Here is a 17,455-nt window from a genome sequence, read left to right as displayed (position 1 = left end):
GGATGGATGGATGGAAGGAAGGGAAGGTTCAGTGCGTGGGGCTGGCTGGATGGATGGAAGGAAGGAAGGAAGGAAGGGAAGGTTCAGTGCGTGGGGTTGGATGGAAGGAAGGAAGGGAAGGTTCAGTGCGTGGGGCGGGCTGGCTGGCTGGCTGGATGGAAGGAAGGGAAGGTTCAGTGCGTGGGGCTGGATGGATGGATGGAAGGAAGGGAAGGTTCAGTGCGTGGGGCTGGATGGATGGATGGAAGGAAGGGAAGGTTCAGTGCGTGGGGTTGGATGGAAGGAAGGAAGGGAAGGTTCAGTGCGTGGGGCTGGCTGGCTGGATGGATGGATGGAAGGAAGGAAGGAAGGGAAGGTTCAGTGTGTGGTGCTGGATGAGTGCAGTGGCTCAGAGCAAACGCCAGCATTGATCTCATTGAATGCTTATCAATATCTAAAGGGCGGGCGTCCAGAGAATGGGGCCAGACTCTTTTCAGTGGTGCCCAGCAACAGGACAAGTGGCAGTGGGTGCAAACTGGAACACAGGAAATTTCATCTCAACATGTGGAAAAACTTCTTTCCTTTGAGGTCACTGACAGAGCCCTGGAACAGGCTGCCCAGAGATGTGGTGGAGTCTCCTTCTCTGGAGATATTCAAAGCCCTCCTGGGTGTGTTCCTGTCCAGCCTGCTCTAGGTGACCCAGCTTTGGCAGGGGGTTGGACTATATGATCTCCAGAGGTCTGTTCCAGCCTCTACCATTCTGTGATTCTGTGCCCAAAACCACATAATGCCCTCTTTCAGGGCAGTCTGGGGGAGAACTTGTATTAATACAGCTAGAAAAACATGACCTTTTGGGACACCACTCATTTTGAAGCCAACAGATTGCATTAGGGAATATGTACTTGAAGAGTTAAAATTTTAACCTAGTTTTATGATGATGTTCAATGTGAAGGAAACTGATCCAATGACCTTTATGCATGAGAGTGATTCAGTTTCAGGCAACATCAACGTACACGACAGGGTTGTAAAAGAGGGCAAAATGAAAGTATATCTATTAAACATTAAAAGCCCAGTCTTGCTTTGCTGAAAAGACCAAAATGAGCTTGCTTGAAACCATCCTGTTTCATTTTGTGGTTAATTTTTTTTTTCAGTTGCATTTTTTATTTAATTTTATATTTAAATTCTAGCTGCTTCACAGATGAGCTGAAGTGGAACCACGTGGAAATTGTTTTAATTTTTGTAATGAAAGCTCTATTTTAAGACGTGTGGGATCCCTCAGAACATAGTAATATTGGGCTTCAGGACAAAGTTAACTGTAAAAAAGAACAGGAAATGGAAAGAAAATTGAGAGACTTCCAGATCAACAGGCAGAGCAGAAAGATACACGGTAAATATTCTAATCTTTTGCTGTTTTTTTTTTTTTTTGGTGGTTTTTTTTTTTTCTTTTCAGTCTCAGCATTTAATATTATTTGTAGTTAACTGAAGAAATTTGTGGAAAAAGTTATTTACAGAAGTTAATTGTCAAACAAAAGAGGGAGCTCTTCCTACACTTGTCCAGCTTTTCCCTATGATTACTTTAGAAAGATCCTGATTCAGCAAAATAATTCCTGTGTAGGAATATACTTAAGTGCTTTCCTAAATAGCCAGCCTTGTTGAGGGGGGGGGTGGGTGGGAGGTAAGAGAAGCAATTAATTAATTAATACCTTTAGTTATTGGTGACTGACAGTGTCTTTACATGACAAATTCATACTGATGTGGTTTTTTTACAAGATGGAAAGATGAAGAAAAATCAGTGAAATAGTAAAAATTGTGTCTGAAGCAGACTATGGTGAATTATAGAAAAAACACCGCCACAACTGTGTTGTGTAAACATATGTCATTTATTCAACAGGATAATTATTTGAGAGCAAAAAAGTAAAATAGATATCAAAACCACTTGTAAATTAAAATACAGTGAAGTATGTTCTAAAACTATTCAGCAGTTTGATGGAACTCACTGTCCTTAAACTATTTGACAGGTTTTTCTCAAGGGTACCAAATCCTAATACTTTGTAAAAAGATTGTGCGCATTTTCTATATGTAACTTGCTGAATTATGTATAGGTTGACATTTTCTTATAGCAGGCACCGTTACTGCTGTCTAAAAACGCACAGCTTACGCAGCGGTCCTTTGGGCTGTGCTTTCCTGATTATCAAGTGGGCAGAACTTCCTCGCAAGGCTTGATGAAAGCAGAAGCATTTTCTGCTTAATCGTTCCAGTTTTGTTGATGGCCCCTTTTGTTGATGGTTCCTCTAGTTCTGGATCAGCTAAGGCAGTAACAAAACTCCCCCTGACTGCACATTGCGAGGTCTGGCCCTGGGTGTTCTTTCTTGGCATTCCTGTTTCATGCTTCTGTATATTGGTGTAGAAAGCTTGTGCTAATTTGAGAATCAGGAGGGCGGGCTTTATGACTGAGACTATTAATTTTTAACTTTAGATCTGTAACTTGGTTTTGTAGAATTAAGTCTACAGGTATAATATACAGACTTTTTATACATTTATATTGTTGCATAAATTGTGCGTATATGTGTGTGTATATAGAAATGTAAATATATATCTGTATATAATAATATATAATGTTATGTTATATATAGTATATAATATATAATAATATATAATAATGTGTGTATATATATACACACGTGCAGTAAACCCCTACTTGATGTTAAGAGTTTGTTAGAGACCAGAAATACTTATATACATACAGAGAGAATTAGTAAAGATGCTTTTTGTTTAAGTTGAAGATTCAAGTTATTTTAAAATTCCTTTGTTGTTTGCCACCAGCTGCAGGTAAATGAATAAAACTTAGAGCTACAAAAATTGCCCCAAGCTAAATGATCAGATGAGGTATATTAACCAGGTAAAAATTGTCTGAGTTTGTAGCTGAAAAAGCTACCACCAAACAGACTTACTATTTGGGTAGTTTTTGCATTATAACAAATCTCATGCTCTTGGTTAATCGGTCAATTGATAGGTGGTCTGAGCCTACAGAATCAACTGCCAAGCCAGGCAGAATCCTGAGGGTTTCTAATGACCTAGGCCTTTAGATGGTGGCAGTTCTTCAAAGAGATCTGATTGCTCTCCTTTCTGTGAAGTCATTTTGCCAGTGCAGTCATTTTCCAACCGCTGCTCTCAGTATGGTTGTTCATTTTAAATAAACAACCAACCACAATTGAAATGCAACGTGAAATGTGGAAAAAAAAACAAACCCCAAAGTAACAACAAGAGAAAGATATTTTCATTTCCTTGCTTTTATTAGAGACTTTTGCTGCGGAATCATGTGACTATGAAATCCTCTTCTGCAAAATTGTGGTATTCATAGTGTGTTAAGAATTTTCCAAATATATTCTTTAAAGATTTGTACTAGTTGTTGCTAAGTTACACGGGTGCTGATTGTAAAAAAGGACTACTGTTCATTTTTGCATGGCTGATAAGAAGGAAGTATTATTTAATTTTCCGAGCTTCAGATATTATACCGTGAAATGAGACTCCTTGTCACATGATGGCTAATCCAATCGTAATAGGTGGCGACTTTGGTGTACACGCCAGGATGACCAGCCTCCCCACAGTTCTCACCCCAGCTCACAATGCCCCAGACGTACGCCACGTTTTCTGCATCAAAACAGACCAGGGGTCCTCCTGAATCACCTTTGCAACTGTCTATGGAGCCATCGTAAGTACCTGAAGCGAAAGAGGAAATAAAAAGCAAAAATAAGTTCATATACAAGCTAGCACACAAAACAGAGCTCAGGAGGCTTTTCAGGTCAACGTCACTTCCTGACAGAAGTTTACATACTGGTCACCAGTAAAGGAGGTTCCCAACCTTTTCTGTCTGTTACTTCTCATTTCTTTTTAAGTGAGGCCTCTGTTTACATTTGTGACTGGCCCAAATTCCCCCTTTTTTTTTGCTTTGATGTCAGTGATGTGAGTCTTGTTTTACCCTGTGCAATAGAGAAGAATTCAGCCATACTGCCTATTATATCATTAGAAGTATCTCATAAAAAGTGAACAAAAGCAGAAGGAAAAAGGTAGAAAGAATTGTAGGTGGATTCCTGCAGAAACGAAGCTATCGTGATATGTATATGCCTACGTGTCTGCGCCTCCGGTGTCCTCTCTACCCAATAATTCATTGTCCAGTTTCATCTGTACAGAGCTGTACAGAGAAGCAGAGGCCTCAAAATTATTTGCTCTACCAGCTTTATGAAAATAGGTGGGCACGTACAAGAAGGAGAGCATGTGAGTGCTGGGATGGCAGGGAGAGCAACTCTCTGGAAGTGCCCTCACTGCAAGGTCTCGGTCACAGCATGGACCTTTTGCAACACCAGATAGCAGCCCTGAGGTACTTTCTAAGTTTCAGCGCCCACAGAACTACTTGTTTGCAATTCAGCAAATATAGTGCTCGTAAAAAAAAAATCGATTAAGAGTGAAGGATGTGATATGAACAGAAACATTGCTACAGAGTTAGAATATGATTTATGCTTTGTCCTATCTACTCAGTAAAAGTTTATTAATTTCTAACTCCCTTACTACACTTTTCTGCTTGGTTGATTGACGTAGTATGAAGGAATCCACACTAAGCAGGAGTATCCCAAGTTTTTAAAATTATAACCTCTTTCTTGAATCTCTACATTACTGAGAAAGAGTTTTGTGAACTTTTCAGAGTTGGGATTACAAATCCTATAAACCAAGATTTTATTGCCTTTACTCAGTTTAATTAATATTTGCTTGTATAACTAACTCCCGTGGATAATAGCCCTTAATTCCAAAGTTTGTAGTTGTATCAGGGAGGGGAAGCTGACCTCACATCCCCCTTTTCTGATGTTGTCCCACGTGATACTGTCTTTGTTCTGTCCTGGTAAAGTAAGATCATTTGAAATACATTGAGGATCAAGGAGATAAGTTACGGAACTTGCACAGTAGACAAACCCAGTGTCTTACAGATTTCATGCTGAATTTATCATGAATGACTTGGCTTTTATATCTGTCTTTTATTTTTCTTGTTAAGTAGTTTGTTTAAATATTGCCTTTACTTCTTGGTTTAAAGAACAGTTGAAACTATCAGCCCTGTAGGTTGCAATACTCATTGCTCTTTTAGTCGTGTATTTGGTAATACTTTTTGTTACTTTAGAAGGAAAAATATGTGTATTCAAAATCCTTATTTTAGTACTAGGAGGGACAACCAGTTTCCTGGGCCAGACTAATCTTAGTTTGAAAAGTTAATTGTATTTGTCCTGGGGTGCAGTGTGGTAGTAGGAAATGTCTAAGCAGAGGAATAGTCACATTCTAGTCATTGGGATTACTGATGTGCTCTAAAACAGGCATTTGCTTAAATATGTTGCTGAATCAGGATCCATTATAGTAAAGGTAGGAAGCTTAGTGGGCTGTAAAGTACTTGTGGGTTTTATAAAACATAACTCAAGTTGCATGCCGAAATTTGCCCATATAATCATAGAAACTTAGCATAATGTCATCTTAATTCTGTTTATAAATAGATATATAATGGTGGATGCATCTAGGCTCCAATGGCTAGCGTTTTGCTAATGGTGATACTGTGGCAATGGGTCAAGTCTAAAAGATTCCCAGCCAGTTTTTCTGACCTTACAAACAGTGGGTTTGATGGTACAGAAATTATAGTAAGAAAATTTATGCTTGCCTGCACATGCCATTTGTTTAAAAAATCGTCCTGGATACAATTCAGAACAATTCTGAAATAAATTAATATTGCCCCACTTGAGGATATATTGCTTGGTATAACCTAGAAAAGAAAAGAAGAAACTTTTCTAAATAAAAAGAGGTAAGTACATATTTGACACTTTAAATACCATAAATTGAAAGTTATATATTTGCTTATCTGTAGAATATAATCTTCAATATTATAAACCAGGTACCTTAAACTGCCATTAACATGCTGTATGAATTGCAGTACATTGCCCATATATTTCAAAATAAAAGCAGATTGGTTTAATTGCAGTGTTAAATACAGTACTTTCATTTTGTGACATTTTTACACTTTCTCTTTCCTTGTCTTACTCAGTTGTTTTTTTGGTTTTATTTTCCTCTGTTTTCCATATCAGTGTTTTCAGACACTGGGAAACTGGTATATTGTTTTCTATAAAAGGGAGATGTGGCTGATCATCCTCATTACCTTTTTTCCAGTTCTACTCTGTCTTTTTGGGATGAGTGGACCAGATATTGAAGATAGAGGTGAACTATGTATTCACAGGGTTAAGAAGGTTCTCTGTTTTGTTCTCTGTCCGTTTCCTAGTAATTCCCAACTTTGCATTTGCTTTATGGACTGCTACTGAGTATGGACAGGAGAAGCCTCACAACCAGCACGTAGTAGCTTCAACTCCAGGCTGTAATCACCGTGATACAAAAAACAAATGCTTCCTAAATCTTTGAAAGCGCGATTGCATTTGGCGTATCTGTCTCTGTGCAACCTTCTCAGGGCAAAACTCGAACACAGCTGAGACCAGATGTGCCGTGTTTCATAACTGTTGGCTGCGGCTCAGATCCTCCTGGGCAGGGGACAGAGGCTGTGACTATGGGCCACTGTGAGCTACTAACCGCCACTTGTTAAACGCAGTTACCAGGTCTCCACAGCTAATATAAATCTTAGATTGACCGAAGGAACATTTCTTATTGTTCGGGTTGTTTTCAACCAGGGGCGTCCTCCAGATCAGTTTACCAGGTGGCTGCAACAGCAGAGGAAACAGTACAGAGAAGAGAACCAACAGTCAAAGCCAAATGCCGAACCGCAGCCTGTGTTTTCTGTACTCAGCCTCTTCCCAGTGCTTTGTGCACAGCTACTCTTCAGCCTTTTCAAAATGAAAGCTCACCGCAATTAGAAAACGAATGAGCCAAGTCATACATTCTTGTAGCAAGCACCGAAGCAAATACCTTTCTCTAGTCCCCATCCAGAAACCTTGCATCTGTCACCAGCCTTGAACATATACTCTGACCAGGGGATGCAGGCAGGGGTGCTGTATTTCAGGGAGCATTCTCCTTTCCCAAAACCTTTCAGCTCCAGCAGAGCAATGTCGTTTTCGTAAGTTGACGCATTATACTTTTCATGGATTATCAGTTGGTTTAGCCTGAAAGTGTCTGTCTCTTTGTCGTACATTATTGTATCCAACAGTCCAATCCAGACACGGTACAGATGAACTCGATTTGCCCTGGAAAAAAACCAGTGAAATAAAATACATTTTCGTACTTAACACCAGCACTGTACATTTCAACTAGCTGTAAACTTTTGCATTTTATCAAAGTTTCTCTGGAATAAAAATTCATATTATATAGATATAATTTCTTTCTGGACTTGATGTCCAGGTTTTTCTAAAGTGTAGCGGTTGCAAGGCAGGTGACACTTACTGCTGGGTACGGCAACTAATACAGAAAAAAAAACCCATTAGAGGTCAGCCTCTGTGTTTAGTGCTGTGACAAAGAGAAAGCAGGTGTTTATGCCTCTCTGATTTCAAGTGTAAAAAGAGTGAGCAGGTGTGGATGGGATGCTGGGACTGGCAAATCTTCCCTGTCTGCTCATGCTTGTTCTGGAGAATATACGACCCAAGGGACCTTCTCAGGGAACAGATCCTGGACTTCCCCAAGGTGGAGATGGGGAAGAGAGGAGGTCTCTTGTACCTCCCTTTCAGGCAAAGCGAACCTTTTACAGTGAACCTTTCCTACTATGGGACTGAAGAATGCCATGTCTCTTCAAACTCATCATTACCTTTCCATCTTCCCGTTCACTGCCAAAGTATTCTGTTTTCTCTGAATCTTCCCCGTCATTAATGTGGGGTTTAAATCATTTGATTCAATAGGCAAATAGGAATTGGCAAACAGGTAGCTAAGAAGGACAATAATATCCAAACCAATCTTTCTGCCTTGCAAGAAGAAGATAAGTTCCCAGTTTGTTGATTTTACCTGACACAGTGCGCAGCAGTCAGAACCCAACAGCCACCAATGTAGACCCCTCCACAGTACACTGTTGCACCTTCACTGCCAGTTTCTTTAATTGCCACTTGCCAAGGGAATTCACCCTATTCAAACAACAAACACCCACATAATGTGAAATCATAATAATTGTACTATTTTTAGATCATAACGGGAAACACACTCCTTGGTATAACCCCATCTCCTTGACTATATCGGATCGTAAGTAAAAAATCTGCTATCCAGAAATTGTGAATTGGGCTCTGTCTGATATAAAGGATATATATCTAAAATGCAGTAATTTTGTTCAATCTTCTGACTTGGTGCGATGCCTCCTTCCCTCTAGCTTTCTGTTATGAAAAGCCTTGCAGCCAGAGAAACAGATGTAGAATCTGACCTGGTATGATCAAGTATAGCATTTTTGACTGTATTCTGTTTCGAAGGTGCAAATTTAAATTCCATTTTGTCGGAACTGTTATTTCTAGCTACAGTATTAAGTATTTTGCTGAATAATTTTCAATGTGTACTTGTACTGTGAAGCTCAGTTTTGCATGTTTTACTTTATAAATTGTGCTTCTCTACTTTTGTTCAGTGCAATGCTACTACTGCTGCAAAACATGAAATTAGTGTTGCAGCTGATTTTGTTATTTCTGTACACTTTCACAGAAGGACAATAATGCCCATTGAAATTGATGCTGAATGACCTCGTGTCTGGTAAGGTTTTTGTTTACCTTTCTTGCAATCTCTCCACCTACGATTCTTTTCCGACGAGTTAATGTGTGATTTGTAAGACCGCAGTGTACTTGAGGAAGAAATGTCTTTATCCTTTTTCTTTCTTTAACAAAAAGGAAAAATGTGTCTCAGAATTCAGGTATCCACTCTCTGCATTTGGAGACAGGTTTATCTTTATCTTGAAAATTTGAGTGCTCTGAATATGCCAGTAGTTGCAGTAGCAGGAAAGCAAAAACCAAAAATTTTGGCATGCGGTTTTGCTTTGAAAATTGCTTGTGTCTTAGCATCACATTACTTCTCCTAATTTCCCACTGCTGCTTGCACTCAGGCAAATAACTTTAAAGAAGTTCCCCTAGATTTGCTGAGAGTTTACCTCCACCAGTCGCCAAAACATGCAGATGTGGGTCCTCAGCCAGGAGGATTATTATTACGGCATTCTTGAAATTAGTGGAAAGCAAGACAAATAGTAAGCCCCAGAGTGTGTATTACTAAATCACAAAGTCCAAATATCTGAGTGTTCTGGATCTGGCCAGCTGGCTGGTAGTTAGAAAGCCACTAATTAAGAGAGTGTGCTGCTTTTGCAGGGTCAGTTACACTTACCTTCATCCATACTGTGATTTTCAGCACCTTTGTCTTTGCCTGTAGCAGAATAACAAAATACTAAAAATATTAGTAAACACTTAAATTTGTTCTATTCTTTGAATATATGTTTGTGTGCCAAAATCGTGGTACACATTTTAAATGCATAAGTGCACATCATTTCACATGGACAGCAATATTCTCTCAGCCTGGTGCCTGCTGTTTCCTTTCCTACTAGACACTCTTTGTCTGCCTGAGCCTACAAACGACCTACATCCAGTAGATACTCATGCATAACTACATGACATCTACCCTGCTTTCCATGCCTAGGGAGCTCTTTTGCAAAGAAACTCTGAGAAATGGCCGCTTTTCTTTTTGGTTTTTGATCTCTAAAGTGGTATCCCATTCTCTTCCACCAGGAAACAACAGAAATTCCTCCTCCTGCCCCATCAACCTTTGGGAGCTTTCTAAAGCCCAAAGGAGTATTAGGTAACAGGATTTTTTTTTTTTTTTCCCAATTTAGATGATGCTGTTGTGTACTGTGTACCTCTTTTAACGGAGAGGTTATTCAATATGAGAGCTAAATTAATTGCTTCCTGAATCTGGTTTGTCAGCTTTTTTTCAAACAAAATGCCCATTGAATTTAGTTCCCAAATGGAGGTTAAGGATTGGGTCTGTTCTCATGTTACTGACAGCAGTGTTTACATTTAGAGTTCAGTTTACCCTTACCAATTACCATTTACCAATAGTGTTTACTTTTTGACTTTAGACTTTGTCTCTTATCAGAGCAAGAAAAAAACATTCTAATTTCAAAACAAACCAAAATCTTTTCATCGGTCAGGGGAACAGCACAGAAGAATTATTATATTGACAAACTAGATGAATTCCTCATCTGTGAGGAAAATATTCCTGCCTGCCCTGTCTATGCTTTCTTCACAAATAGGGAATACCAGTTTGATAGATGGCCACGTAAGCAAAGGATATAATCTGCCCTAAGCATCCTAAAACATAATCTGTTTCTTCTTTCCTTTAGTTTTCTTGCTATTCTTTTCTAGAAGAAAAAGGAGAAAAATTCTGTAACCTTTTCTTCATGCTATGCGTAACATAGTGCTGGGAAGATTAATTCTTGCATGCATTTTGGTTTTGCTAATCTGTTAAATAATTTAATGCTACGCATTGTGTAGTCTGTAGTTATAATTGAGCAGAATGAAAGGAAAGAAACAAAAACATCTTTTGGAAGGAAACCTGCACAAAGAACTCGAGCTTCATCCTCTCCTGTGAGGCAGTCCATTTCTTTGTTACAGACATTCTTATTTGGAATACAGATATTTGACCGACAGTGGAAACTGTTGCCTCTGCACTCTGTAACACAGGAGAATTACAAATGTAAATCACAGGATCACATGGTTCAGGAACCTCACATAGTTCGAGAGCTTTTTAAAATATAAACACTATATAATATCCCTGTTATGGGGGACCTGGCTGTTCACAAATAGATCACAAAAGCAGGCTCTGGAAGTGTAAAATGAAATGAGTATTTGGCTCTTCTCATTTTGCAATTTTGAACTTTTAAGACTTAAAAAAATGTGGATCTCTGTTACCAGTTCAGTACTGTACTTCTACACTTGGCTTCACTCCTTACCAGTTCCATCCGCAACACGTGCCCACACCCAACCTCAGCCAAAGGACCTCCAGTTTTGCCAGCGTTACTGATCATCTCAGATGAGGAATTTATGATCCTTGGGTCAAAATTCCTGCCCAAAATCAGAGTCCAAGCTGGCTTTTGGTTGAATGAGCTAAAGGCAGGGTTAGGAATCGAGAGTCATATTTTGAAGATACTGAATTTAATAACTTATTTCTTCTAAAATTCTTGTTTATATGAAACGTTATTATAAACCTGAGAACCCCCTTCCTTTTAATTCCTGTGATCACTTTGTATGTTACCTAAAGCGAAGCAGTGCTTGAATTTATGGCAGGCGTTTTTGAGCTACTTTATAATCTTTTATCAATGTACTATTTAAGGATATATGACTTTAATAGAAAATCAGATAGTTCTCTAAAAGTATCCAGATATCCCGATACGATCCAAAGACCACTGAACTCAGTTGAAATACTTATTTTGAAGCATTATTTTCAGCCCATATGGCTGAAACAGCACTATTTTGGTCAAGTGGAATGACTAAATGTCCTCTAAATATATGAAGCCACAGGTATTTCTTATTTTCTTCGAAAATGCCTGTGATTGTGTTTCCATGATTATCAGATTAAATTTACGGACAATTGTAAAACTACAGAAATTAAGGTTATTTAGGGATAGTGATGGGATTTGTAACTCACATTACAATTTGGCACCTGAAACCCAACTTCCGAAACTATTCTCCTGCACTCAAGTCATGCTACACCCATTCCTTGGCTCTAATCACAGCTGGAATTGCACATGCTGAAAGAATGACTGCTCATAAACAAGCAATGTGACGGGAGCTGTTCACAGATATTCTATGGATAATCTGGGATCAGTAATAAATTTAAGATAGATCTTACTTTGGTTTAAAGGTAATTCTTTGGAAAAACAGTGTCTTTGTTTAATTACTATTGATTTCTCCCAACTAAAAATATATTTTCATTCTAACACGGCTCATTTTTTTGTATCAGTGTTTAATAGCCTCCTAAATAATCTCTTTGTATTTCCTCATCCTCTGAAGAAATCCAGATTCTCAGAGATAACTTGCCTGCTTCAAAAAATTATATTATGCCTACTTTTTTTGCACTTTGAAAAGAGGCTTTAGCTGTTACATCACTGTAAATATTCTTTGGGGGTGGTTTTCTGCTGAAACGATTTTGAAACAGCTGAGAAAGGAAATTATTACCTCTACAGCACAGTTCATCACTTAAATCTCCACAGTCATTGATTCCATCACAGGTTTTATTCAGAGAAATGCACTTCTTGTTGACACAATGGAACTCACCATCTGAACAGGCTGTACAGCACGATGAAAATGAAGTTAGTGTGGAAATGTCTATAGGTTCACAACTGCCCACAAAAATATTCTGCTTGCATATTTTATTCTGTCAGCAGTTTGGCCTGTCAACAGTAGGGCCCAGTAATGTAAATAGGAATCTTTTTTACTGTTTTAATCGGCTTCTCATCAAGCTTTCAATGTGACCACTTATTTTCCTCCTCCAACTTGCAGCAGCCTGGCGAAAGGGAACCTCATTTCTTCTAGACAAGGACTAAACCAGAAATGATCGGTTCAAACCCGCTGTAAATTATTCAAGTGATTAAGATGATGGATGTTCCCCCTCTAGAAGGAAGTCACCAAGCCTCTGTGAACTCCTACTTTTGTGGCATGAGAAAAACCTAAGAGAATTCATAGCTCATAAGCAGCAGTTTCTCAGGCTAATGCTTACCAGTGCCAAAGAAAGCCCACTACAGAGAAGAGAAAGCTGTCAGAAGTCAAAACATGGACTTGATTCCATTTGATTCCATATCAGTGAGAAACTGAGGAGTCCTGAAACTCCTCAGAAGACACGAGCAGATGACAAGCAGTCACGCTTGTCTGGCTACAGTGCTGCTCGTGTCCTAATTGATCTCCTTCATAGACGAAGCAGTGAGTAGGAGGTTGTCACCTGTCTCCTCACCAGTTAACCGGGGAGAGACAAGACTTGTGGAATACAGTCTACCTCGGTGCCCTTGGAAGGGATGGGGGAACAAACAGAACCATGGGTGAAATATATTTGCTTTTGGGAAGTACCTGTAAAAATACTTTAGGAGCAACAGTGATTTTCTAAACTCATAAACTCAAGACTGTCTTGACTCAAGACTGCCTCAATTGTCTTAAAGTCTGCAAAAGGATTATTAAAAAAAAAAAAATCAAAAGGTTTCAGTGCAGGTTTGCTGTGGCTGAGAGTTCAGCAAACTAGGTCCTAAGTATTTTAAATGAACTTAAAATGTAAGAACCCCAAATAGATATAAAACTAAAAAACCTACTAACCTCTGAGATTTTCATGGCACTGGAGGCTAACAAATCCCTCATTACTATCTCTTGATTTCATCTCTATGTGACATTCAGCAAGACTTGTCTCTAGGCCCCTGCAAGTTATTTGCAGACAGTGCAACGAGTTTAAGGCAGATTCTGTGATGCTGGAATTTGCTCGGTAATATTCAGCACCTCTGTGAGAATACAAATAATAATAACAAATTATATCATTTCACAATGGATTGTCCACTGTTTTTGTTGTTTAGAATTTATATGATTTTCTTCACTGTTAAAGAGTTGCGGTCATGGCTAAGAAAAAAAGCAGACTTCCCATGGAATCATCGGGGGGTAAGTAGGAGATGTTTACTTTGGAAGAAAAAGTAAAGCAAAGTGATAATTTTTTGCAGGTTGCTGCATAGAACTGTCCCTAAATGTGTAGCTCTATGACGGTCACTAATTATCTTGATGGATAGAAACGTCTCTTTATGTAGCAAAACTTGAAAGCTCGGATCTCGATCTCTGGGTGGACACAGCTGAGCCATAATTTGCCATCCTGCATGAAGTCAAGTATCCTTGATGTCATCAAACTCAATGCATATTGAGGAAGCTCAAGCCACTGCAAGGCTGGGATTAATAAATTTTATCTCCCTTGGGTTTACCTGAGCGGTATCCTCTTAACAGTGTATGTGTCCCCTACCTTAAAGAAATATGGACCAAGTAAATAAGTAACTAGAGAGGTTTAACAATGGGACTCCAGGGCTGAATGCTCTGTCCCAGGACAAACCCTTCTCTGCTATCTAAAGAGGTACTGATCAGGACTAGGAAGTTTTGCTTCTCACCTAGAGGGGACAATTTAGGGCTCTGCAATAGCATTTTTAATCTTCGGGTAGGGTTGGGGAGGGACCCCTACCTGACTAAGTTAAATTAGTTGTATACGTGTAAAATAATTATGTATAGGATATAGAGTTGGCTCTTTATGAGGAGCTGAATGTGCAACTCGGGTCATCAGTGTGGTCGCAGGAAAAAGAACAAGCTCTATGTGGCTTCAGCCGTTCCTGGGGAGCAAAGCAAGGAATGGCAGTGGGGGCAAGTGGTGAAGAAAAGAAACATGTTTTGGTTGTTAGTCTGCCCGGTGCCCAGAGCTGTAGCCTGTTGTAGCTAGCGCAAGAAACTTCTCTCTGCGTGCAGGTTATTGCTCAGAGCTACTTGGGGATGGTCCATCTACGCACTTTCCCTTACAAAGACCTGAGAGAAAATCTCTGCGTTGGTTTTCAGCTTTACTTTAAAAGTAAAACAATTATGGTTTGTATAGTTGTAATCTGTAATAGAACACAAATCTATGGTTTGGCTTTCACTCTCGGGTCTCGATTCAAGAAGCTTTATCAGAATATTGTAGCTAATACATTGTTCATGAGTTTTTTTGTCTTAACTGTTGACTGACAGTGACTGAGACTTATGTAAGCATCGGTACTTTTTCAGATCCCTTGCAGTTATCCAGAGATAAATTCCCCAAACTTACAATTCAAAGCCAAGGTGCCTGCAAGCCACATTTGCTTCATTCATAGTCCATTCACTATCACAGACAAAAAAGTCATTATTTTGATTCATGGGTTTTACTTGAAGCAAATTTGAATTTCCATGGCCCACAGAGACTGAAAATGTTCCTAAAACAAAAAAAAAAAAAGATAAATAAAAAAATTCTCCAACTAAAATCTTATTATATAGCTGTATCTAGTGGAAAGACAGCACAGAAACAAATCAGGAATAATTCTGTATTGACAGCCCTGGGCCTGGCTTGCTGCTCCTGCTGCGATCGGCGGAGGTGGGGCTGGAGGATGGTAGGGCTGGTAGGTCTGTTTCTCCCGTTTCTACCTGATGATTTGAGCAACCTACCAGCAGCAGGGTGACCTGGGCCTGTCAATCACTTTACTTTGATGAAAATCAACAGCCAATTCCCATTTTCAATGACTTCTGCTTTTCTGTTTCATGTTCTCACTAGTGCAAGGAAATGAACAGACTTTCTGCACTGTAAATAGTAAAGCATCTCCTTGGCCACAAATGACTGACTGATAACACTTTTTGGAAAAGGAGGTGTTAATACCTTCAGACATGCATTTTCCCTTGTGCAGAAACTTCGCTTCGGGACGTTGACACTCATAGCTCTTTAGGTGACAGTAAGTAAGGAAGTACTTTCTATTGGTAGAACAAACTGAGGAGCCATTCTTTGGGCACTGGTAGGGAAGCTTACAAAGGCATTTTCCCTCCACACATCGTTCCCATGGGTTACAAAAAACTTTCTCACAGGACTTGTCTGTGTATTGGTTGCTTAAGCATTCTTCTATGAGGTACGTGTCTTGCTCAGCTGGCTGGGCAGGCTCAACCTGCTGAAACTGGTTTTCTTCAGCATTAGATGCTGCATTCTGCAAAGCACAAAATAAATAAAAGAAGAGTCAGACTAGGAACTGCACCAAGAGTTCTGCAGATCCCTTTACTGACCTCAACAAAGTGTTCATTCATAAGCCTTCTCCTGTCTTACGAGAAAAAAGTTGCTAAATCTCACTTATAGTGTTTATTCCCTTGTCTTTGGCCACCTCATCTTTCTCAGTTTTTCTGAACTTTTTTTTTTCTTTTCGGATCACTCACCTGGTGAGATCTTCTCTTTTACTGCTCTCCCACAAACTCTTTACTCTTCAAACATCAGCTGAAGTGCACAGCAGATTATAAACATATTTTAAGGCAATGGTTCATAACACACCACAGCAACAGGATTGTAAGGAAATCAAATCATATGGGGACTTAAACACCAGAAAAATAAATTAAAAAAAAAAAAACAACTTTTTTTTTTTCTGAGACTTTTTTATTGGCTTGGTTGGCTTTGGGTTTAAATAGCACCTGTAAATATTTAAGAACTACTTAGAAGCAAATAAAGAGATCTAAAATTAATGATTTGTTTCACCGCATGACTGCTGAAGTAAGAAATATCTTAAAGAAATTTGAAAACTAAGTGCCCTTCCTTATCAGCTCTTCCTTTTTCGTGCACAGCAGTGGATTCGCATGCTGTTGCTGGTCATCGCTGGGCTGCAAGTACAGATTTTGCCCTTCTGTCCCACTGCCTCTCAGTGAGTGACTCTGCACCAGTGTTTCTGCAGCTCCCTGGTGACTTCGTTGCTGCCGGAGTGCTTCTGCTTACTATGATCTACAGGTAGGAAGAATGTTGAAATATGAAAACTATATATGGATGGGCTTTGCATAAAAATGGGAGAGAAAGGTTAGTCCTCAAATGTGATTTATCAGCTTTGACTGTGCCAACTGAATCAATAGAGCTGAAGTTTAAAGTTCTCGTGAAGAAATCCTGGCCATAGTAAAGTCAGTGGGGGTGTTGTTGGGGCAGAATCTAACTCAACAAAACCCCTTCTAATGGTTGTATAATCTTACTAAGTTCTTCCTGCTGTTCTCAGGTCAGTAGAATCCAAACTGTGAGCTGGATCCGGCTTGGCATAACTCCCATATTATACTAGGCATTTCTCCTGAACAGGAACAAAAGGTGCCGATTTTTATTTAATGGTTTCTCTAAAAGACTTGGGTCACACCGAACGCTCAGCCCAGATGGGCTTTCTGGGACACTTCTGCCAGGAGGGATTCCACAGCAATCTTTCAGGCAGTACCATATACCCATGTTGCCACATTAGAAGATTGTAATCTCATTTCTCAAAAAAAGGGTTGCAGGGAAATTTGCAGCACCTTTCTGTGGTCAACCGTGCTGGCAAATTTGGTTTAGGATAGGACGATGATTAAAATCTTTTCCAGAAGCCCGTTAGCATGAACCCCAGATGGAATCAATACATGAAAGAGAAACAGCAAGCTTCAAACATTCAAGCTGGGCTGAAACAAAAGGTATGAAACACTAACACTATGAAAGGAAACTTTAAAGAAATCAACTGGTTTTGCTTTTATAACAATAAACTGCTTTTTAGATGTTTTTTTAAAAAATAAATTACTACTATCGCAATAAAGTAAATTCTTACCTCTGATCCACAAAAACAAAAGAGAGACAAGAAAATCAAGAAAACTGGGGCCACTCGCATGATGAAATTTGATCTCTCTTTGTAGACAAAGTGCTCTGACTGGGATTCTTTTGAATATCAGTTGTTAGATTTGTGTTTAATTTTTAACCATTAGCAAAATATTTTGAAGTGTGTTTAGAAATAAAGTACAGG

General features: G+C 39.2%; 1 protein-coding gene across 1 annotated transcript; it reads right to left on the bottom strand.

Annotated features, from left to right (window-relative positions):
• Positions 1–3,481: 3,481 nt before the first annotated feature.
• Positions 3,482–17,323, bottom strand: CFI (complement factor I). Its single transcript, XM_074147796.1, has 12 exons — positions 17,264–17,323; positions 15,340–15,658; positions 14,758–14,902; positions 13,254–13,432; positions 12,129–12,239; positions 10,507–10,623; positions 9,283–9,321; positions 8,682–8,785; positions 7,942–8,057; positions 6,919–7,193; positions 5,672–5,773; positions 3,482–3,699 (listed from the first exon to the last, which is right to left on the bottom strand). The coding sequence occupies exons 1-12, from the start codon at positions 17,321–17,323 to the stop codon at positions 3,482–3,484; spliced, it is 1,785 nt and encodes a 594-aa protein (XP_074003897.1).
• Between the last annotated feature and the right edge of the window lie 132 nt (positions 17,324–17,455).

This window comes from Numenius arquata, chromosome 5, assembly GCF_964106895.1.
Source record: "Numenius arquata chromosome 5, bNumArq3.hap1.1, whole genome shotgun sequence".
NCBI lineage: Eukaryota > Metazoa > Chordata > Aves > Charadriiformes > Scolopacidae > Numenius > Numenius arquata.
The sequence above is the reverse complement of the archived record's forward strand: the minus strand, read 5'-3'. Positions and strand labels throughout refer to the sequence as shown.

Bases quoted from the DNA above. Each gene is read 5' to 3' on its own strand.
- CFI (XM_074147796.1), bottom strand. From the start codon at position 17,323: ATGCGAGTGGCCCCAGTTTTCTTGATTTTCTTGTCTCTCTTTTGTTTT. The intron at 15,659-17,263 runs GTAAGAATTTAC...TGTGCTTTGCAG, and splicing joins TTTGTTTTTGTGGATCAGAG to AATGCAGCATCTAATGCTGA. The intron at 10,624-12,128 runs GTAATAATTTCC...CCTGTGTTACAG, and splicing joins TGATGAACTGTGCTGTAGAG to AGTGCAGAGGCAACAGTTTC.